The sequence below is a fragment of the Phaseolus vulgaris genome, chromosome 8 (genome assembly GCF_000499845.2).
Source record: "Phaseolus vulgaris cultivar G19833 chromosome 8, P. vulgaris v2.0, whole genome shotgun sequence".
Classification (NCBI taxonomy): Eukaryota; Viridiplantae; Streptophyta; class Magnoliopsida; order Fabales; family Fabaceae; genus Phaseolus; species Phaseolus vulgaris.
The window spans coordinates 44382457-44405586 of record NC_023752.2 but is presented as its reverse complement, the minus strand read 5'-3'; the positions used below and the strand labels follow the sequence as shown (position 1 = coordinate 44405586).

At 31.3% G+C, this 23130-nt stretch overlaps 2 protein-coding genes across 3 annotated transcripts in view; both read left to right on the top strand.

Annotated features, from left to right (window-relative positions):
- LOC137823575 (sister chromatid cohesion protein PDS5 homolog B) overlaps nucleotides 1-1580 on the top strand; it is a 31797-nt gene extending 30217 nt beyond the window's left edge. For both annotated transcript variants that reach the window (XR_011083149.1, XM_068628764.1), the window contains 3 exons: nucleotides 534-625; nucleotides 1155-1225; nucleotides 1309-1580. Coding sequence is in view for 1 of the 2 variants with exons in the window: in XM_068628764.1 (XP_068484865.1) it covers nucleotides 534-625; nucleotides 1155-1225; nucleotides 1309-1335 (190 nt within the window). In the remaining variant the exon portion in view is untranslated. The remainder of the gene's footprint in view (nucleotides 1-533; nucleotides 626-1154; nucleotides 1226-1308) is intronic.
- Nucleotides 1581-13519: 11939 nt separating this feature from the next.
- Nucleotides 13520-22914, top strand: LOC137824045 (uncharacterized). The gene is made up of 10 exons (XM_068629470.1): nucleotides 13520-13812; nucleotides 14079-14314; nucleotides 16224-16257; nucleotides 17204-17337; nucleotides 20469-20535; nucleotides 21360-21459; nucleotides 21610-21773; nucleotides 22169-22215; nucleotides 22294-22344; nucleotides 22502-22914. Exons 1-10 carry the CDS (start codon nucleotides 13734-13736, stop codon nucleotides 22775-22777), a joined length of 1188 nt encoding a protein of 395 aa, XP_068485571.1. The 5' UTR covers nucleotides 13520-13733; the 3' UTR covers nucleotides 22778-22914.
- Nucleotides 22915-23130: the final 216 nt, after the last annotated feature.

The window sequence follows — 23130 nt, the reverse complement described above, 5'->3', positions numbered from 1 at the left end:
CATAGACAATAGACAGTCGAATATCTTAACGATTTTTTGTACACTTGAGGTTTATATAGAGAGTCTAGTTTGATTGTATGTATGATCTAATATTGTTATTCAATATAATAGTGTTTTCTTTCAATTCTCTTTCTTCTGTGATTTTCCTATTGTTGTGAACCCAACAAGTTTAATTGATATTGACTTGATTTGGTGGTATTCCACTCTTGATTTCTGTTGATTATTTTCCCTCGCTTCTTTTTTGATACAATGGTGGGTACTGGGAGTACTTGTAAACATAAATTCTTTAAGTTTACTAGTCAAAAATCACCATAAAATAGTCCATTAATATCCATGTGCCTGCAGTTTCATGCCAATGCAGGTATCTCATTTCTGATTTCACCTTTTTATTTTTTCATCACCTTGAGACTTGACCAGCCGATAAACACATCTGTATCAGCTATTCATCTTGTTTTCCGTATGACTTATGTTTTATATGCCGTTTTTGTTTTGTCTTTGAAATAAATTACAAGGTTTCTTGTTTCATGTTGCAGTGAACCTGGTGAATATTCTCTTGGTGGTGTAAAGCCTGCACTTACTAGACGCCTAGCTGCCAAAGAGAAAACACCACTGAATAAGGAAAATAGTAAGTAGTTCAACAACCAGCAAATGGATCTTGTGGCTGATATTTTATACATTACAGGCACTGCCTATTAAGAACAGTTCTAATATTTAAACATTCCTAAGCATGTAAAATTCCGTGTTCTAGATAAACACAGAAAAATAACCTGTGATTATGATGTGTTCCATGGTCCGTGGGTGGAAATACAATTACAAATCGAGGCATCATAAAAACTTTTTAAACAAATGTTGTACATGCAATAATCACTGTTAAAAACAATTTGCCATCTTTTCTACACTCACAGGTTGAAGAGGAACAAATGAATTCAATACTTCTATATGTCTTAACGAAAAAAACACGGGTGTTATATGTAAACCCTGCACCATAACTGTTCTGTTACTATATAACAGACTCTCTATGAACTATAACACACTGCCGCTAAGATAACTAAACGATGTTTAGTTTTCTGCTACTTGTTGATTACTGGTTCACAAGATTTAATTGAATGTATGTATATATGGGATTTTTCATGCCCTCAAGAATTTTGGTGCAGCAAATGTAAATACCAGGGGAGAATGCATGGAGACATCAGCTTCAGAAGTTGTCAGTACAAATGCAAATGCTGTAAAGTCTTGCCCAGCTATATTTTGATGCCCTATTTAACAAATGTTTATTTTGCTTTTTAAACTGTTGTTGCTTATTTTCAGGTTAGAAGAACAAGACGGAAAGTATAAATATTGTGCCGTGTTCTCATGGATACGGAGCTTTGAAGACCGCGTATCACATACTGCAACCTTCCCCGTATTGAGAAGAACTCGAGCTTGTGTTTATACGTTTTCTTCTAATCTTGTATGCATGCTAAAACTTCCAGACTCCCAAACATATTTTCTTTCTTGTATATATATACTAATATTTTCATTTAGATATAATGATAGAGAATAGCACCAACAACAGTGGAGGGGGGCATTTATTTTAAAAACTATTACCATGCGAAAATCAAATGTGAGATATAATGAAATGTCCAGTTGAAAAAAGCATGAAAGTATTAGTGTAAAGGAGAACCAAATGTATACGAATTCGATCAATAAAATGCAGAAGTTAACAAATGATGGATAATATTAAATACCAATGAACTTCATCCTTTGAGGATATGCTAATTGAGTTGGAAGATGAATAAAAAAGGTCTTTTGAATTGGGAAATCTTAAAAAAATTTCAGCACAATTTAGAACTTGGTTAGAAGATAATAAGTCCATATCCAAAATTACGACAAAGGTAAAAAAAAATAGATTTATAAGAAAATTTCTACTCTCTATGAACAAGGGACAACCTGGATAGACTTTATCATTAATTATAGATTTACCCATGTCATGAACAATAACTAAGGTTAAAATAATCTTTTTGGCCTTATATGAATAAATATTTGTTAGAAAGAATATAATATTATAGTGTTACCACTCCATTTGTTAAGACTTTTGATAATGAATTCTTGTCAAACAATAAGTTAAGACTCTTGATAGTCTGAATACTTAATTGAAATAACTTTGTTCGTATAATTATTCTCTATATTTCATGTAAGCTTCTATTCTTCAACGTAAAGTGTGTGTCATTGTCATGAATCTAACACACAAGAGTTATTTCCTCAAGCAGCTTGTCTTTTTCCAATATTTATCTAAAACATGTCAAGTAATACTTATTCGGTGTAGAATTTCTCGAATTAAGAGCATTAAAAGAAGTCTTAGAGTTTGCTGATTAATATTTCCTGAAATGAAAGGCGGGGTGAAGAGTTCAGATTCATGTGTTCTTCCTTGTGTATTAGACGAAGACTCCATGTTCGTTTGACCCTCAAATTCATCAAATGAAGATTTAATTTATCTAAACTCCTGTATTTGTCAAAAGAAAGGTGTTAGACATAAATTTTTTAATTGTTTATTGCTAAGTCGGATGAATCATTTCCACGTCTATCATAACACTGGTTTAGTTTATTTGTAAAACATATATAAGATCATCTAATTCATTAAAAATCATAGTATTGATAAAAATAGTATATTAAAAATTTGGAATGTTACAGTCCACCTTCACCTCCAGTTGTTTAAGGCTGTTTCTTCCTGCACCTCCATATATTCTTCTCCCACTTCCATATATTTTCATATTTCCAAAAATACTCCTCAGTAATATTCCGGATTATGTAATCCGGAAGTCTTTTTAAATTCATAATTAACTTCCAGATTACATAATTTGGAAGTATTTTTTCAGATGCAGGATTAGTTTTCGAATTATGTAATCCGGAAGCTAAAAAAGACTTCCAGATTACATAATACGGAAGTCTCTTTTAAATGCATGTATGGATTACATAATCCGGAAGCTATTTTATTGGGGTGGCACAAGAAGGCTAAAAAGGTATTTTCATGTTGTGTATGGGGGTGCCAGAAGAACCTATGGAGGTGCAGGAAGAAACAGTCGTTGTTTAATCATCCAGATTGGGCCAATCAATTAACTTCAAGTTTTTATAAGGCAGTTTCTTCCTGCACCCCTACATTTTTCTTCCTGCACCCCCACAATTTTGTAAATTCCAAAACTGACCCCCACAATTTCGGGATCTGGAAGTGTGCTACGGATTCATCAAGGCGGAAGTGAATCATGTTGCATTCCGGATGAGGGGGTGTTCCGGAAGCAAAGTTTGCATAAACTATTGATTTCTGGATTGCTGAATCCGGAAGTCTAATTTCTATTACGGATTGGTGGATCTGGAATGATTTTTTTCAATTATGGATTTCTGAATCCGGAATGCATATTTTGAATTACGGATTGGTGGATCCGAAATGGTTTTTTCAATTATGGATGTTTTGTATTTTTTTATTTTGGATTAACACTATCATTCATGTACTACCGAAAGCATCAATCCGGGAGATTACCGGATGCGCCAATCCGAAAATTTACCGGAAGTGCCAATCCAAAAATTTACCGGATTTCATAACCCGGAATACAAAAAAAAATGTACAATTTATATAGGGACACTTTTGTCTTTGCGCAACCTTGTGGGGGTGCAGGAAGAAACTGCCTTTTTATAAACACCTTACAACTCACAAGAAAGTTTTTAGGAAATTGCTTCCTGCACCACCATATTAGTGCACCCAATTACAGGGAAAAAGACAAAAATACCCTTAAAAAATGAGGTACATATAAAATTACATTTCGGATCTCCTTTAACGGAACACAATAATCTCTTCCAGATAAACTTTTCCTGAATGTATTATTTTCAATTCCATATATTTTTATCCGAAATGGGATTTTGATTTTTCTGGATTTTTATATCCGGAACACAATGATCTCTTCCGGGTCTAATTTTCCAAAATGCATTATTTTCAATTTCGGATTTTCATTTCCAAAATAAAGGGTGTTTTTAGAATTTTTGAAATTGTATTGGGTGCAGATTGAAAAGTGTTGGGTGTAGGAAGCAATTGCCAATTTTTTAAGGAACAAGTTTACCTTGATAAAATTTTGTTGGTCTTGGGAAAATCCTTAAGCCCAACTAAAGATATTATGATGATAATGATTGAACATGAAGATGTTGTAGATATTTTAAAGTATTTTGCTTTCATTGTAATTGTTGTTTAAGTCTTTCACACAAGGTATTTACAAGGTTAATTAGCACACAACTTAATTAAATGAATTAAATTGAGTTTTGAAAATAGAAAATTTGTTTTAAAAGGTTTTATGAACATAATAATCAATTATATTTTTGTATGATCAATTAAAATGCTTTTTGATGAGTTTTAGAACAAGATAATTGATTATCCCTATCTAATCAATTAAAGTAGAGAGTTGAGAAACCATATGTGCCTTAATCAATTAAACCATAAAATGTTGTAACTAATTTTCAAAATAATAATTGACTAACAACTTATATAATCAATTAAAAACATCAACATCAATTTTTAATCAGTGTTTCAAAAGTTTATAATTATATACTTGACTAAATGTTTTCATATAACACATTTGAAATAAAAGACATTTTATATTGAGATTTTCTAATTATTTTCTCACACTCGTTAATGTTCTTAAGATTTTTCTAATCAAGGTTGTGGGTTGTTTAATCTTATGTGTTACTATTGTGAAATTTTGGTAACATTTTTCTCTATTTTCTTTGTTGTTGTAACTTCTAGATATTCTAGTGTTTGATTGGTGATCAAAAGTTGATAAGTCATAATTGTCAAGGGTTTTGTGAAAAATGTCTGCAAGCTGGCTTTCTGTGGCAACAAACTAAATCTCACAATTTCCATTGCTGACATGGTCACGAATGAAGTGATGTCTAATATCAATATGTTTGGTTTTGGAGTGTTGAACCTAATTTTTTGTGAGATTTATTGCGCTTGTGTTGTCACACAATAAAGGGACCTTGCTTATCTTCAACCCAAAGTCTTCAATTTGTTGCTTTATCCACAAGATTTGTGCACAACAGCTCCCTGCAGCTATATATTCTTTATAATGCTACACACGCTTGTTTTTTGTTGTGCCATGATATAAGGCTTGATCCAAGTAGATGACATGTCCCACTTGTGCTTTTCCTATCTAATTTACATCCTGCAAAATCAGAGTCAGAGTATCCTACTAAATGAATAGGAGAGTGTGAAGGATACCATAAACCTACAAATGTTGTGCCTTTAAGATACTTTAGGATCCTTTTGGCAGCTTTAAGATGAGATTCCTTAAGACTGGATTGGAACCTTGCACAGAGGCAAACAACAAACATAATATCAAGTCTACTTGCAGTAACATATAGTAAAGAACCTATCAACCCCCTGTATTTTGTCTGGTCAACTATTGTTCCAACTTCATCAGCACTTAAGTAGCAATTTGTAGACATAGGTGTTGTTGCAGCTTTACAACTCTCCATCTCAAACTTTTCGAGTATGTTATTGCAATACTTGGATTGACACAAGAAGATGCCTTCTTTGGATTGCTTGATTTGCAGCCCAAGAAAGAAAGAGAGCTCCCCCATCAATGACATTTCAAATTCTCCCTGCATAGCTTTTACAAAATCTTCACACATTCTTTCATTAGAAGATCCAAAGATAATGTCATCTACATATATTTGGACCAACATTACAGCAGAATCAGATTTTTTTAATGAAAAGGGTTTTATCAATCTTCCCTCTTTCATATTAATGAGATAGAAGAAAACAACTTAACCTTTCATACCATTGCCTTGGTACTTGCTTAAGACCATCCAAAACTCTTGATGCCAATTGTTATAATTAATGGCTTAAATAAGAGGGGGGGATTGTTTATCAAAGATTTTCGCAAAGATTGAATACGAATGAAGCTTTATCACAATTCACAGATTAAGCAATCAAGGAAAGCAATTAAACAATGTAAAAGAAATTGTTTGCAGAATTTCAACCGGTTGTTTATGGCAGCAGCAAAAGCATAATTAAAACAAACAGTTTATAAGGAGTGAGAGAGAGAGAGAGATTTACTCAACAAATTTTATATTGGTTCACTCAACCTTGAGATACATCCTGTTCCCAAAACAACCACTGGGTTCCACTAGTAACCAATCACAAATTACATTTTACACAACTACAAAGAGGTGATCTTAATACCACAAGAACCACTCACCCTCTTTGCTACACACACTTTAGTCAGAACACCCTCTGACTTTACAGGATTTCCACACACTTTACAAGTTTATAAAAGAACAAATACAAGAATAATGAAAGGAACAGATTACACCTAAATTTACAGGAATCAGAAAGCTCCCATGATCAGACCTTGAACCAGTGCACAACTATTCAGCAATCTTGCAAACTATTGAAAAACTTCTTTCAAAAACAATCTTAATCTCATTGTATTTGATATCTAACTTTTTGTTGTTTGTTTTAAAAGAAAAGTCATATTTATAGCCCTCAAAACTAGCCGTTCTAGGCAGCATTTATGAGCCAAAACAATTTTGATTCACTTCCAAAACAGATTAACAGGTTTTCAAAAAGCTGTTATGAAATGTTACAATCAACCGGTTGAAAAGTTGTTTTAACCGGTTGAATTGGTTAGGCAGTTATTTAACTAAGTCAAAAACAGTCTTAAAACCTTTAAACAAGCCAAGTGACAGACAACCGATTATTTCGAGGTTTCAACCGGTTGTTTTTCTCTTTGATTAGAAAAACACTTTTCTCTTTTAAAACAGATTGAGCAAGCTTGTGCAAGGGACTAGGAGTGATCTTTACAAGGATTCTAAACAACCTAGACTAAGCCCAAACCAAAAGTAGCACAACTTCAACCTTCACCATAGATTTGAAACATCAAAGATTCCAAGCTCTACAAAATTTTCTCAAAAAAGGTTTGAAAATCAATTCACCCCATCTTGGTTTAAATAAGATGTTCATTCTTTTATAATAATAGGTATTAGAGCTAGTTTTTGAGAATTTATCAAAATAAAGATCTTTAGTTTTTCATTAAATGGCTTTGCAAAATCAAACATTTGTGTAAGGCATTGCTATAAACATACCTCCATTATGTTGCGAAGAAAATAATATTTTTTGGAATGTAAGAATGCAAATAGTTTTGGAATTATTTCATAAAGGTATTTGGGAGGATTTCTTGAATGGTCCATTTGTTCCAATAAATGTTATTAATAATATGCAAGAAAAGAAAGACCTTTTCCTTTGAACTATTGATGAAGAAAGAAAGCATAGTATGATGTCAAGACTAGAAGTATCATTGCCTATGCATTGACCTTGGACAAGTTTTACAAATCTTTATATGTGAAACTGATAAAGAAACGTGAGAAGTTTTGGACGTTATTCATGAGGATACAAAGGAGGTTATAAAAGTAAGGAAAAACACCTTGATTTAAGAATATAAAATGTTCAAAATGTAGTAGCGTGACAACATATTCAAAATACAAAAAAGATTCACACATGTGATTAATCATTTGGTTGCACAAGGTAAGAAATTTTATACTAAAGAACTAAATATAAAAATCTTGAAAAGTTTGAATAGATAAAATCTTTGAATGTGAATCTTGCTGGTTTTGGAAGAAACATTAAAATTTCTTGAAGGTGAAGTTGCAAGATTATCAATTGAAAAGTATAACTTTGATGTCCTCTTTAATTCTCCAAGAGATGTGAATAACGAATCTGAACTTGGATTTAAATCAACCAAAAGAACAAAAACAAAATCAGAAAAAGATCATTTACATATCAAGTCTCTTGTTTCAATTGCATGAAAAAGGATCATGCAATGAATAAATGTTATTTCAAAAAAGTTGGTGTAGCTAAAGGAGAATATACATGAACCCAAGGTGTACAATTTTCCACTAACATGAGATGATCCATATTTGTTTTTGAGCATAGTTGGAATTTGATTTACTTGTTTTTGCATGGGTGGGACAAAAGGAGATTGAAATCAAAAAGCTCCTACATAATATCAAGGTGAACATGTTTTTTAACATGTTGTTTGAATCATTGGGTGTATTATTAAAGGTTTAAAGATTGTAAATTGATTGATAATATACTTAGATATGTTAAACGTATTGCTTAAAAATGTTTTTTGTGCAGTTTAATATGTTATCTTGAAATATAACTGATTATCCGTGACAAACTTAAGCAAAATGTTGTAGTTTAATTGATTAACATTCACCGTAATTGATTAAATTGAGTGCATTTTGTTGTTGTATTGTCTATTTTAATCTATTACAACATAGTTTAATCGATTATTTGTGAGTGTTTTATTTTGGGACTTTCTGATTTAATTGATTGACATGAGTAATAATCCATTATTTATGTATGCATTCATATGATTGATTTTTAAGAGAAATATAATCAGTTACTTAAAATTTTAATCAATTAAAGTTATCGTTCTAGGTTATTATAATTGATTAAAACTTTAGTTTTCTCCTTATTGTCTCAAAAACACTACTTTAGAAATAACATTTCCTTCTCATCCTAAAGGAGTTCAGAGCCTTGTTACTAAAAGAGGGAAAACTCCAATGTTCTCAAGACTCCCAACGTCTATTAAGGGATGGTTTATCGATGAAGAATTTAGGGAAGAGTATGAGAGATTTTGGAGTGATAGGAAGTTTACCTATAAGTGTCTTCTTTTGGATTACTTTAGGGAAGATAGTTCACCTTTTAGGAATTATTAAGAAGTCAGTGGTTGAAAACATTTTTTGAGAAGTAGGGTAAGTACTATCCTAATCTTATTAGAGTTTTCTACTCAAAACTCTCTTGTGTAGGGGGACTTTTCCTCTATAAGGTAAAAGGAGTTGAAATTCCCCTTACCAAATAAATTAGGGCTAACATTATTGAGCTCAAATTGGAGGCTGAGGTTGCATTATCTAGTTTGGAAAATTTCAATAAAATAGTTGTTTATCTTGATTGTCTAAGAGACCCAACTGTAGTTCAAGGAAATAATGTTAAACAATTATAAATGGGTGTCATGAAGATGGGTGAAAGATCGTTAGCCTTTGTGATTGCATGGATGTTGGCTTCAAGAGGAAGCAATCATGCTAAACTTTTGGAGGATGACATGCTACTATTTTATGCCTCTAAAATAGCATCCAATTAAACTAGCTTATAATCATTTTTTAGATTATGCTTTAAGCAAAAAGTTTGTCAGTCTATCATCTTCCTTTTGTTGTTTTTCTCTCTAGATTATTTGAATAGTATGGATTTGGAGTTGAAGGAGAGTTTGCAACATCCCTGCACCCTTCTAATAAGATCGAAGAGACTACACTTCAAAAAATAGGACTTATCAAAAGGAATGACCAATGGGTCTTCAAACATGAACACAATATTCAAGCCCCAAAAGATTAGCTTGAACCAATGCAAGCTAAGGGAAATCATGCCCAAGAGGTAGAAGAAAAACTACTTACTCCCTTTGAACAAATTGTACAATATCAATATAGAAAGGATGAGGAACACAATGACACTTTAGAGAATGGTCACCTTGCCCTTGAAAGCATTAAGAGAAAGTTGAAAAAGATGAATGTTGAGAGTAGTAGTAGTGAATCTAGTGATGAATAATGTCTATCTTTGATTGCGTTGTATTTCTTGTAATGATGTTTTGATTTCTCTTGTTTTGTATCTTGTTTTTTTTTTTATTAAAATAATCAATAAATAGATATTGGCCCAATTTAGATTTTTATGTTCACTTTTTTTAGTTTTATTTCGATTTTAATATGTTAAATTCAGACATAATTTATTACAATATCAATTTAATGGATTAAAATGTGTAATAATAGATTAAATGTATCATATTTTAAACTATTTTTTTTTATTTCTAATGTCAATAATTGATTATTCCATAAGGTTTTCATCCTAGAAATGAGTTTTATCTCTAGGATAATAGATTACATGGGAGCTTAATCAATCTTCAATAGTGAATTGTTTTCTGAAATTCACGTTTGCTCTAGGATAACTGATTATTAATACTTTGACTTGAAATTTTTCATATTTTCTTTTTAACACATGTTATATATCATAATTTTGTTGGTTTATCTTTTTTATAATGTCCCAAAGGGGAGATGTATGCATGTTGTATGTTGACTATAGTATATATGCACTTAATTTTACAAATAAATTAAAATTTTCTTTGGACTCCTAGTCTTGGTTCTTCGCTTGTTTTTTTCCTTAAACCTTAAGCAAAGGGCATGGACTAAGGGGGGAGTTCACATAGTAAGGGGAAATTCCTTGTTATGTCTTTGTACTTGTGTGATGTAAAGACTCAAAAGAAAGTTGTTTGACATCATATCTAGCATACAAGTCTAGAACATGCATTAGATGTGGGTCTTCATAAAAAATGGGGAGATTATTGATCTTGAAGAAATCCTCAAACCTCAAGTGAAAATATTTTGATGATGATGATGATTAAAGATGGAGATATTGATGTTTTAAAGTGTTTTCCTTTCATTATAATGGTTGTTTGAGTCCTTCACACAAGGTATTCACAAGGTTAATCAACACACAACATAATTACATGTGTTAAAATGAGTTTTAAAAGAGAACGATTATTTTAAAAGGTTCTATGAACATAATAATTTTTTTTTTATAATCGATTAAGTTGTTCCCAATTTCTGAACAAGATAATTTATTATCTCATGTTTAATCAATTAAAGCAGAAAGTCGGAAACCTTGTTTCAACCTTTTAATCTATTAACACGTGTTTTAATCAATTAAACTAGAAAATGTTGTAAATAAATTTTAAAAAGAAAATTTGATTTACAACTTATATAATCACATAGAAACGTTATTATCAATTTTTAATTAGTGTTTTTAGGTCTCTATAAATAAAGTACGTGACCCAATATTTTCATATAACACATTTACCGTCAAAAGCATTCTATACTAAGTTTTTCTAAGCATTTTCTCACACTCATTTGTGTTCTCAAGATTTTCTAGTCAAGGTTGTGTTTTGTTGAACCTTATGTATTGCTGTCATGAAATTTTGGTAACATTTTTCTTTGTTGCTATAATTGGACTGTTCAAGTGTTTGGTTCTTGGTAATCAAGAGTTAATGAAACATAAATCTTTTTGTGTTGAAAAGAGTTAATAGGATTGATATCCTCTTGGTATTAAGATTTTTATTATCCTTTAGAAAGTGTTAAAGAGTTGATTGTATTATAATAACTTTTGAAGTTAGTGTAACCAACAATTCAATAGTTGAATTGTTGAGAGTGAATATAGGATCTTGTTTATATAAATTAATATACTATTTTTTTTCAATTTTTCTTTGTTTATCTTCTTTTAGTAGTCTTGAAATTCAATCTTTCAATATAATCGCATTCAATTTTCATTCTTAAAAGAATTTTGAAAAAAACTTCAATAAAATAAATATTTTCTAAAAAAATAAAAATCAATTCATACTTTCTTAATTTAAACAAGACATTAGTTTTTATAACAATTTCAACTCAAACCAAGAAGAAAAGAAAGAATAATGATATTTAATGTAAGTTCGTCAATCATGGTCATGACCATGATTACATGATTCGTCTAGGAAATTTTTAAGAAAATACTTTTCACAATGAAAAACACTCACTCAAAATAATTTTTTGATTTTTCAGTATTGTTAAACTTTGAATTAATTTGTCTATTAAAAAGACTAAAAATCATACATGTGCAAGTTTAACAATTTTATCCAATTAAAAATTGTTTTAATAATTTGAAACAAAAAATTATGGACTTGACAAAATTTAGCTTGTTAAAATGAAACTTTAACCACTTAAAAATATTCTTTTAGTGATTTTAATGTTCTAATTGATTAAAAGAACGTGAACTTCATTCTTAAAAAAATACTAAATTGATTTTAATAAACTAAAAGAACTATTTAATCAATTAAAATGTTATAACTTATAGAGACAATCAAGAATATTTAAATTGATTAAACGCATATTTAATAAACTAAAATTAACTTACATTCTAAACAGTTTAAAGACATATTAATACAAAGAAATCAAGATCAACATGAAAACTTACAACAATAAAAAAAAATATCAAAAATACAACTCAAATACTAAATTAACTACAACAATAAATCTTCAATGCATTCATCATCAAATCCAAGTACTTGAGAGCATCATATCAACTTAATCATTAAATCCCCTCTATTTAATGATAACAATCACTTCAACACATTTAATTGATCTTCTATATAAGTTGTAATTAGTAAAGAAAAAAAAAACTAAAAATCTCTCCATTATCAAATGTAAGAAAAGAATAAGGTAAGAGAACATAAAACTTGAAAAGAAAAATTACTAAATAATGTTAAACATAACTAGTAAAACTCTATATAGTGCAAGATATGTTATAAAATCCAACTAAAGGTGTAAACCATCAAACATTAATCAAATATACACAAAAGAAACTTTATTTTCACGTAATAGCTTCAAATCACCTTCACTATTTAAGTTTTTGAATTCTTACCAGTTTGAATCGATAATTATTAATATTTAATTTTATATTAGGTTATTTTATTCTTAAAGTGAAATCTAAACTTCTTTCATCCATAAACAAATATTGAAGTCTTACAAATAGTACTTTAATTATTTCTATGTAATTAATCTATATCTCACAACATTATACATAAATCAAAAGCATTTTTTTATTTGTCACCGGGGTAACATTCCAATTCTAATTATTTTTCCTATTTGAATTTAACAAATTGTTATAATTGTTATTTTTATTTGATTATATTGATATTTAAATTTTAATAGTCTATCTATTATTTGTAGCTAATATAACTATTTAAGTTTTTGAAATCTCACCGGTTTGAATCGATAATTATTAATATTTAATTTTATATTAGGTTAATTTATTCTTAAAGTGAAATCTAAACTTCTTTCTTCCATTAAAATATTTTATAACTTTTCACTTGTACCATAAACATGTAAATAAAAATAACAAAAAATGTTTATTCATGTTATAGAGAAAAATATTCTTAGTACCGATACAAGTTTGTTTTTGTTTATAACCTATGTAGTAAAAACATGGACACGAATACGAAAATATGTAAAATCTTTAAAATGTAGGACACGAGGACACAAATTTATATACTATATAATTATGAATTATATAAATTGACAATAAAGATTTATGTGCACAAGTTACAGATTATTTTTTGGAACATAAAAATGTTTTTCATGACTGGTTCACAAGGATTTGTTTATTATATTTTTATAATCATAATAACAATTTATATAATAAAGTTTGAATTTTTAGAAAATTATGTTAGAACTGTACAAAAATTGTCACAAATCTAACCAATACTTTTTGAATTTGACACTTCACGGATACATGTTCTACAAGTGTCATACAAGTATCGATATCTGATAAATATTTGATAAGTATCGGATACTGACACGTCATTTAAGAGGAGTTTGTGAGTTTCATAGTTTATAACATCTAAGGTGAGGATCGTTTTGTGCTTCTCAAAATTTTCAATAAAATGTAAAAATAAAATAGAAAATGCAGAAAGTTAAATAAAATAAAAAACCTACGAACGAAGTGCGCCTTCAACCACTTGAGGCTAGATTCGCTTCTTGTTCTACGAAGTTTCCAGAAGACAAGTTTTAGCATGAAAAATTTCTTTATCTTCATTTAGTTTCTCTTTCAATCATCATTCTTTTTGCGATAGCCTATGGCTGACAATCACATCTCCACCGATTCTCCTCTCTCTCGTCGCATAGTTCGTGCCTTCCTCAGCTTCCTAAATTCTGGTATTATTCTTCTCATAATCACTTTCCAATTTAATTGCCACTGCAAGATTTTATCTTCATTGCCTATGTATGCATATCGAGCAATTTTATTAACCGGGTCGTTTTTTGTTGTTGTGATTAATTAGGTTCGAGTTGCCAATTGTCATTTTAATCGTATTAAGTTTAATAGGGTAGAGAGAATTTGTTCGTTTATGTTGTCAGTTTTGTTTTTTGATTTTTTTTATTGCGATCAATGCATGCTTTCTGATTTGGTTCGTGTGGAATAGTTGAACTGGGACGTGGGGTTGATGCTGAGGGGATTGAGGTTGCTAGAGAGTGTTTGACAGAGGCTTTCAAGCTTAATTCGTCTTCTGTGGCTGGGGATGACGTGAAATCTGATTCTTTGATTGATATGTTCAAGTCTCTTGAAGCTAACAAGAAAAGTGAAACTAGGAAGTCAGATACTCGACGGAATTCTGCGAATGCTTCTAGTTCATTCTCTTCTGAGGCGTCAAAATCTACGGTTAATTGACTTCACACTTACCCTCTTATGCCGCATTAGGCCAGTTCGTTAACTTTTTTGGTTGTTATATTTTACCGTCTTTTGGTGGGGCCTTACTTTTTTATGGATTGAGTTAATTTTTTCCCTCGTCTGTTCAGCTGATTGGAATCTGCTTGTCTTTTTTCATGTTTCACACTTTTCTTGAATTGTTCTTGTTTAACTAGTGCATGGTGAGCATGCGATATTTCATTTACTCAACCGTTCAAATCGACATAGTTTAACATCTTGTTTTACTCGTGTACATTGAAATTATTGGGATTTACGTCGAGAAGGAAGAATAGAGAACAATCTTTGAATAATGGAAATATAATTTCAAGATTCACACTGGCTAACGAGTTGAAGCCTTCAAGAAAATCTATCATAAAGAGCTCAAGTTTTACTGAACAAAACCAGAAATCTGTCACTTAAAATAAAATTTAAATTCCTACCAGTAACCTAGCGACCTGTAAAAGGCCAGGGAAATATGTCTTCTCTGGCAGTCTCCTGCAGTTGGCATCAAAATGCTCAAACCTCATGCATCAAAGTTAACTCATCTGCCAGTAGGCTCAATGCCTTAAATTTTTTGTAAGTTACAAAATGGGTATGAAGTGCCACTATCCTTTTTCTCATTGTTTATTACTTGAGTGCAAATGACTACTTACCATAGTAGAAGCAAATAACAGCATTTTCTCTTCCACAAAGTTGGTACAGATAGCTGAAAATAATAGAAAAGGACATATATTTATTATTTCAGCATTAAGGTGGTAAGACCTCTTTGAAATCAAATAGTTAGATCATACTCCTGGTCTCCATTTTAACAGTGAAAAGATGTTGGGAGGAGGTGATGGAGCATTTGGGAACAATAATTGAAAAAAAAAACAGTAAAAACCCAAGTGCAACTACAACGACTTATATTGGTTGGCTTTTGAACTTTTGGTTTTGTGTGTTGGGTCAGTGTTTTTCTCCAATTATGTTGAACTTGTGGTAGTGGTGATGAAAGCAAACGAGCTTGCTGGCAAGGAGAGGAAGTGCTTGCACTCCTGTTGAGCCTTTATGTTTGACTTGACCCTGTTTGGTGGGGCATCCATGAGTGTCATGTTTATGTGATGACATACCGCATAAGCCAATCTATTTTATTAAAATAATATTCCTCACTTATCCCTTCAACTGACATGAGGAACCATGTTTATTTCCAGGGACTTCTTTTTTAATTTCTTTAGTTCCAAGGACTAAGGTGACTGCATGTGACTAGTTTTTGGACTAACTAGGGGGTTTACTCCTTTATTTATTCTTACCTTAGACTATAAATTCTACTTTAATGAATAAACATATGATGAAATATAATGAGATATAAAATCATTCATGCATCTTCACTTGGCAGCATAAGTTTTTGGGATAGTTCGTTCATGACATGAGATATAGCCTCTATGACCTATTGTCATGACTTGTGCCTTCAATCCTTGTTGTACCTGTTCTTCTAATGAAAGGTAAATTTTAGCTTAAGATAGAATGAGCCTGTGCATGGTTCACACTTCAAGCTCAAGAATCTCTTGCTTGTGGGTGTGTTATTTAAAACCATTCATGTGACATTCCTAATAGCTTGAACTTTTGGTATGGATGATCCGTGAGTGTAGTATATATAGTTGGTTCATGGTTACGCTGCTGAGGAAATTAGAAGATTAATTGTAACCTTTTTTACTTAAGGAGTAATATTGGTTTTGCTAATAATAGTTAATAAACAATATTTATGTCCCATTGATGCCTAATTATTTCATGATGTATCTCTCTACTTTCACTGTTCTTGTAGCATATCAAACAATCACATTAAAATTGTGTATTGCTGAAGTTTTGATTCAGTTCTGATTTATTTCGTTATATGTAACTTGACCAGGTTGAAGATTCAACACAGGGCCATCGTGCTTTTGGTAGGATAATAGGTTCCCTTCATTTTATTTGAATTTTGAGTTATTGTATACTTTTAAACATTCATTTAGAGAATATTTTTATATTATTTATTGTCTCAAGGCTATCAATGACAAGACATATCTAGGTTTATAGTTTTGAAATTTTAACATTTAAAATCCTTATTTGTTATACCTTGAGAATGCTCTTGGATGTAGACCCCTTCATCAAACATTGCTATGTATATTAATATCTAAATTATTTTAGTTTTCTTTTACATGACAAGGACTAACACAATTCTTCCTTGAATAGTCATTTTTATGGAAGAAAAGATTGCAGATTGCTAATATTTTCTAATGACAATTTCTTAATGTGTTTGACATATCCATATGATTTTTCTGATTGTGAATGGGTAGAAAGGCAGGGAATAAAATTTTCATTGATAATCTAGATATTAAACAGCTACAAGGTGTTGCTTTTTGTTAATTATTATACAAAAAATTTATTGTTAATTTAGATTCTAGATGAGTCTGTTTAGGTTTTTTATGGTTTTCTTTAATGTGCTTCTTCATCATAGGGTAAGAAATAGACGATAGGAAAAATTAAATGAAATGTAAAAGCACGCTATGTTTTGAAAAAATCTGAAAATCATATAGAACTTCCTTCTTCTCTATTTCTGGGAGTAATGAATGCTATTTTTCTAATTTTTTAACATTTATTATTAAGGTCAGGTGCACTTTTACAAAAAAAAAAAAAATTAGGATAAAGGGAAAAAATTGAAGCAATAGAAAAGATGCTTCTGCATGGTTAGAAAGATGAGATATCCTCTAAAGGTTGATAATAACTACCAAAGGTGATTGATAATAACAACCCCAAGAGAATAATTTCTAAATTTATTTTGGAGTGCACTGGTTTCTTAAAATGTTTTAAGTGAAAAGTTACATTGATATTCTTAATATTTGAGCGCAGCATCTAAAGATGAACTGTGCGGACAATTCTTTGCTGCTCTGGAGAAAAATCACTATTTCAGGAGAAATACTGATGGGAGTGATGACCAAGTGCAACTGGAGAAAGCATGTTCTTTATTTGACGAGGCTTATAAGGTATGACATATTATATCATGCATGAACATATGTTGCTCTTACTGCTGTTATTATTTTATTAAATTTGGTTTATTTCTATCCTGATATACACAATTGATTCCCACTTACTGGAAAAGAAATGCAAAAATAAATTAATACTATACTACTGATTTGTAATCAGAGCCCAACATGATGCATTTTCTAACCTAACACTTGTTTGGTCAAGATTCCAACGTGTGGTTGATTTCTAGTTTTAAATGAAAGTTCTATGCATGAACCTTAGGTTCTATAACCATTCTGCTTGCGTTATATAACTCATAAAAATGTTGCAAGTTGGAATTCTGTGCACTCACAATTTGTCATGTCCTGAGCAACTTGAGGAAGCAGGTTGGAACTCCAGATTTTAGTTAGAGTTTTGGTGTTATTGGACTTTCCCTACTTCAAATTGTGAAAATCTAATAAATTTTATTCTGTACCACTTTATGAAATTTATTGTAGGATGGAAAATGGTGGTAGAACTTGTTAGAGGGATAAGGAAGACAAGAACCTATATGAGAACATTTTAACACAAAGAAAGAACATAGAGAAAACAAATTCTCATTGATTTGTAGAATTAATGCATGTTTGTTCGGCTTATTTTTTGCCTGGTTTCTAGAAAGAGCTATTTGAAAAATAAGCAATTAATTTTGAGAAACAGTTGCTAGTGTGTTTAGATAATCCCTGGACAGGATAGTTTTACCGATCTGGTTTGATTCAGTGCGGGTGCAGCTGTCTTTGTGTTCGAATTCAATAAATTAGGCTAGCAGTACAATGCAGTGCAATATACATTCCAGTTGGTTCGGAGATGTAATCATGCTCAAGTTGTTATAATCATTCCTACTCTTGATAAGATATCAACTATCTATTGTTGAGTCGTAACATGTCCATGGGATACAATTCCTCCCTCCCGCCTGAATAAAATGACAATCAGCTTCTGTTGGGTTTGAGGTAACAGCGAGGGCAGCTTGAATGTCCAGCAGAGCTTCATAGGTAGAAGGTGGCCCTTGAAGCTGATTTCATCAGTGCAACCCAATACACGTTTTACTTTGCATTTGATCTTACTGCTACATTTAATTTCTTGCTTTTCTAACAAATTAAATTTCCTTCTGGGAACACATGGTAACTGCTAGGGTTGTTTCTAATCTTTAGGAAAACTAGTCAAATTTGCAATAGGTGAACCTTGTAATTTGTTTCTCCTTTTCTCTTAAAATTAATTTGACAACCTAGGGCCCTTGCCGAATACCTTGAGATGTACAATATTATATCCTAATGATGACTTTGATCAGATAAAATGAATTGACTAACTATACTTTATAGGAAAGAGATGTCTCTCGTTGTGTCATAGTATGATAATTAAGTTTAGCAACGTGGCAGTTCAGATAGTAACTTCCATTATGTGCAATGAGTTTCACATTTAGAACCATTGAAGTGTCACAAGGTCTAGTTCTTATTGAGATAGAAGGAATTGTTTCTCTTGTATTGCACAATTTGTACAATTATTTACACAAAATTTATATCCCAGAAGTCTACTATATAAGAAAACTAAACAATATGACTGAGCTATCTGATACGCACTGGGTACTCGAGGCACCCACCCTTAAATGCAAATGCTAATTTAAAGAAGAAGAACCAAAGTCTTAAATACTCTACCAAGCATCCATACTACTTGTTGTGGAACTTAGACACCCCATAATACCAAATCCCTAGGGCTGCACCACCGATGAAAGTCAACGTCTTAGTGGCTCACACTCTGTATCGTTTCACTGAATTTCTTTTGTTATAATTATATAAATAAGGATGTAATCCTATATAATAAAAAATATTTAAATCATATATTATTAGGAGTATTTTTACTTATTCCCACATCATATCTTTGTTATTAGAGGATATCAAATATCCTCTATTTATTGTATTGATTCCTTTTTTCTCAATATAAATAAAACACCTGTGCTGACTCAGAAACATGCGATTTCAGTTCAATATTTCTCTCTTTCTCAAATTTTAACTTCCTTATTGGTTAGAACCCTCTACTAGTCAGAAGAGTCTTTCTTTGTTGTAGGTATCCCTTTTCAAGACACTGACAATCTGTTTGGTTACCAATTGGAAAGCACTCAAACACTTAGGAAACTCACCTTTAAAAGCTAGTTGTTAAGGGGAGAAAACCAAACACTTAAATTCACCATCAACCATTCCATACTACTCGGTTTCAGACTTAGACACTCTATAAAACTCAAGTTCCTATTATAAGATAAAATTAAAGTAAAATAGGGAAACTGGAAAACAGGGGATATTAAATTAGGGGAAATGCGGTTATAGAATCAAAATAACATCAAGGTTCTCAACATATCTTAACAATTCCTACTTGCCCACCTTAAAAGAGGAGATCAAGAATATGTGCCAACTTAGCTTAGAGATCTTAGTGCAGCTCAATATTTTAAGTCGACGCATAACCTTTAGCAACTTGCTTACTCTTGTCAATAGCAATCATTACCCACGCTTTTTTTAAAAATTTAATGTTTAACGATGAGAAAAGTAAGATCCCCTGTTTGGTTATGTTCAAAAGCTATCTTTTCCTCTTCCATTGCATTCCATTAAGTATCAGGCCCTTGGGGATTGTTTTTGGAATTGAGACAGCAGTAAAGAAGCAAAAACGGATTTGGTGGAAGGAGAAAGTTGCTCATATTGTATAAAAGGTGCAAGAAGATGTTGAGGGACACAAATGTACGTTATGGGAATTGGAAGATCTAAAATTGCATCTTGAGATGCAAGGATGATGGAAGAAGGGGTGGGTTAGCAGGAGAACCAGGTTCTTCCATTAATGCTTTGTTGAGGCGGGTAACAAGAGCTTGAGGATGATAAATATACAGTTGCTATCTCGAGTTAGTTAATAAAATGCAAATTATTATTTCTGCTACTATTCGTGTTATATTATGTAATTTGTTTTTAATATCTTGCTTTTTGCCTGTTTAATTCTACAACAGCAGTCAAGTCTTATACCACTTGATGGGGTTGGCTATGCAGATTAATCAATGCCATTGGACTGATAGGTTTCTATCAAAAGACAAATTTTAGTAAAACTGTGTTTAATTCTGATGAAATCTGCTTCTATGTAGGAGATGGTAAGATCCGGTTGTCAGCGGTTTTGTTTGGAGAGTTTGGCTGAATCACTAAAAACATTAGGTATGATAAGTGACTTTAACTTTAAGAGGTTTGATGTTTTCCGTGGATGAATCAAAATTCTCTCTCTTGAACAACTCAGCTGTGACTTAGGTGATGTGTAGTATGTCTATGACAAGAAAACCTGAATCAGTGGGTATCTATATATGTGTGTGTGTGTGAATAGATAGAGACATGGGGAGAGGGGAAGGATCAAGATGCTCTAAAAGTATTTCTAAGATAACTAGGTCTCATCCTTACCTTTTAATTTAATAGTTTTAATATGTAACTCAACCGTTATAGAGTGACGGTAAGGAGAAACTTAATCCTTCTTCTCTCACACGCATTTGTATTAGAGTTGAACTTTTATTTTTATACTTCTATTTTTTATAATTTTTAAAAATATAAATTAATTATTTAATTTCAATAATAATTAAAGAACAAGCTAAAAATCATACATTTAACTCAACATAATTAATTCTTAAAAAAATTATTTATTTATTTGTTAATTTTTGTGTATTGTTTGAATTATAATATAAGTGTTAACTTTATTACTTATTTAAAAATGTATAACTAAATTAAAATTGAAAAAATGATATGGTGGGTTTCCCAAACATGCCTAGATACCACCTTCATTACTAAGAATTTAATTATCCAATGTTTTTCTTCTTTTAAATCTAAATATAATGTAACACATTTCTAAAGTTATGAGCCAAAACATGTTTTTATATTGCACTGCAGATTGGTGTGATTAGATTGTTTTTCAATTTGAATCTATGAAAGTTTGTTAAAGAACATTGATTTGTTTTGCAAGATTATTTAGTACTTGAAATTTGCTTTTCACTCAGGTAACAACGCAATGCAATTTAAGAAATACAATGATGCAATTGAGTTGTATAATTGTGCCATTGCAGTCAAGGAAAATAATGCTGTTTACTTCTGCAACAGGTATTCCTCTGGTCTACACTTGTACTATATTGTTAAGTGTATTTAGGCTAGAAACAGGAACTTAAAAAAATTACAAGTTGTTAGTTTTTCCTGTTTACTATATTTAACTGATGAAACTGCATTTTGTGCCTTCGTTTTATGACATATCAGGGCAGCTGCTTACACTCAGGTTAACAAATATTCTGAAGCAATTCTAGATTGTCTTAGGTCTATCAAGATTGATTCAAACTACAGCAAGGCATACAGTCGTCTGGGTTTGGTTTATTATGCTCAAGGAAATTACAGGGAGGCCCTTGATAAAGGGTTTAGAAAAGGTTGGGAAAGAATTATTATCTTTTTTGTTGTGTTTTTACTGGAAATTTTCGGATGATATTGACTTTATTGTTGTTATCTACTGTTACATATCAAGGTGAATATGGTGGATATCCATCACCTTAATTTTGAAATGTTAATCAGACCTAAGTTTTTCTCGAAAGTTCACCAATGGTTAGCTTCTTTTTTGCCATTTGGGTTTCCTACCCCTGCTGGAACATATTAGGAACTTTTTACTCTAAAGAATTGATTTGAGTGAAAATGCATTCTGTATTTATTAGAATTATAGTTTGAAAATGATTGAAGCTGTTATTAATGTCATTATATGTATAGGATCCAAGCTGGTTCGAACTCCATGTATTTATTTACTTTACCTTGGCATGTTTTGTATCTGCAGCCTTGCAGTTGGATCCAAATAATGAATCTGTGAAAGAAAATATACGGGTTTGTTCTGTTTTAACTTTTCCTTGTGCTTCTCTTGTTACTTTTTCTATGTGGTTGTAATGCTACCTTTAAACACAGGTGGCTGAGCAGAAATTGTTAGAAGAGCAACACCGTGCACATCACAACCAGGTATTATTAGTATTACTATTATTATTATTATTATTATTATTATTTAAATAGTTATATTATAGTTGTTATTTCTATTAAGATGTTTATAGTGTTCAATGACACTTAACTTTAACAAAATGTCTTCAACTCAACAAATTTCTCCCTTCATTCTCTAAAGAGTTTAACAAGGTCATCTCGAGAAGTTCCAAACCAATCTGCACAAGGATCAGGAAGCCAGGGGGGGCCACGTACATTTTCTACTACGTCTTCTACTACGACGGTTCACCCCACCACTACTACTCGGCGTACGACTACGACTACTGAAATTTTAAACATGGACCAAATTCCGGAGAATCTAAGAGGGCCCTTTCAATCTATGATGGCAACGTTATCTAGGACTGTAACCCCTGGCCAACCACATGATCAAACCAATCGAAGAACAGGACCAAACTAAGCCCATTCGCCATTCTCAGAATTTGTAAACACCATTTTTTTCGTTTTACTTTTTGACATACTACAACACCATTAACTAACCAACTTCTTTGTGTGTTTACATCATATACAGCTTATGAGGCACTATTCTTTTGGGCCTTTTCTTCCTCCTCCCTCATAATTTACCTGTTTTGAAAGTAAGTTTTTCAAAATTTTCGAAACATGATTTTTAGAATAGAATTTTCGTAACAAAATTTCTAAATAATCTTAGTTGTATCCTCACACTTCATATTTCTCTTTTAACAACAATAACAACATTTACATTATTTTCCAGCCATGAAATTTGAAAGAACAGTTTCATATTTGAGTTTGGAT

Bases quoted from the DNA above. Each gene is read 5' to 3' on its own strand.
- LOC137824045 (XM_068629470.1), top strand. From the start codon at position 13,734: ATGGCTGACAATCACATCTCCACCGATTCTCCTCTCTCTCGTCGCATA. The intron at 17,338-20,468 runs GTATGACATATT...GCTTCTATGTAG, and splicing joins TATTTGACGAGGCTTATAAG to GAGATGGTAAGATCCGGTTG. The intron at 21,460-21,609 runs GTATTCCTCTGG...ATGACATATCAG, and splicing joins GCTGTTTACTTCTGCAACAG to GGCAGCTGCTTACACTCAGG.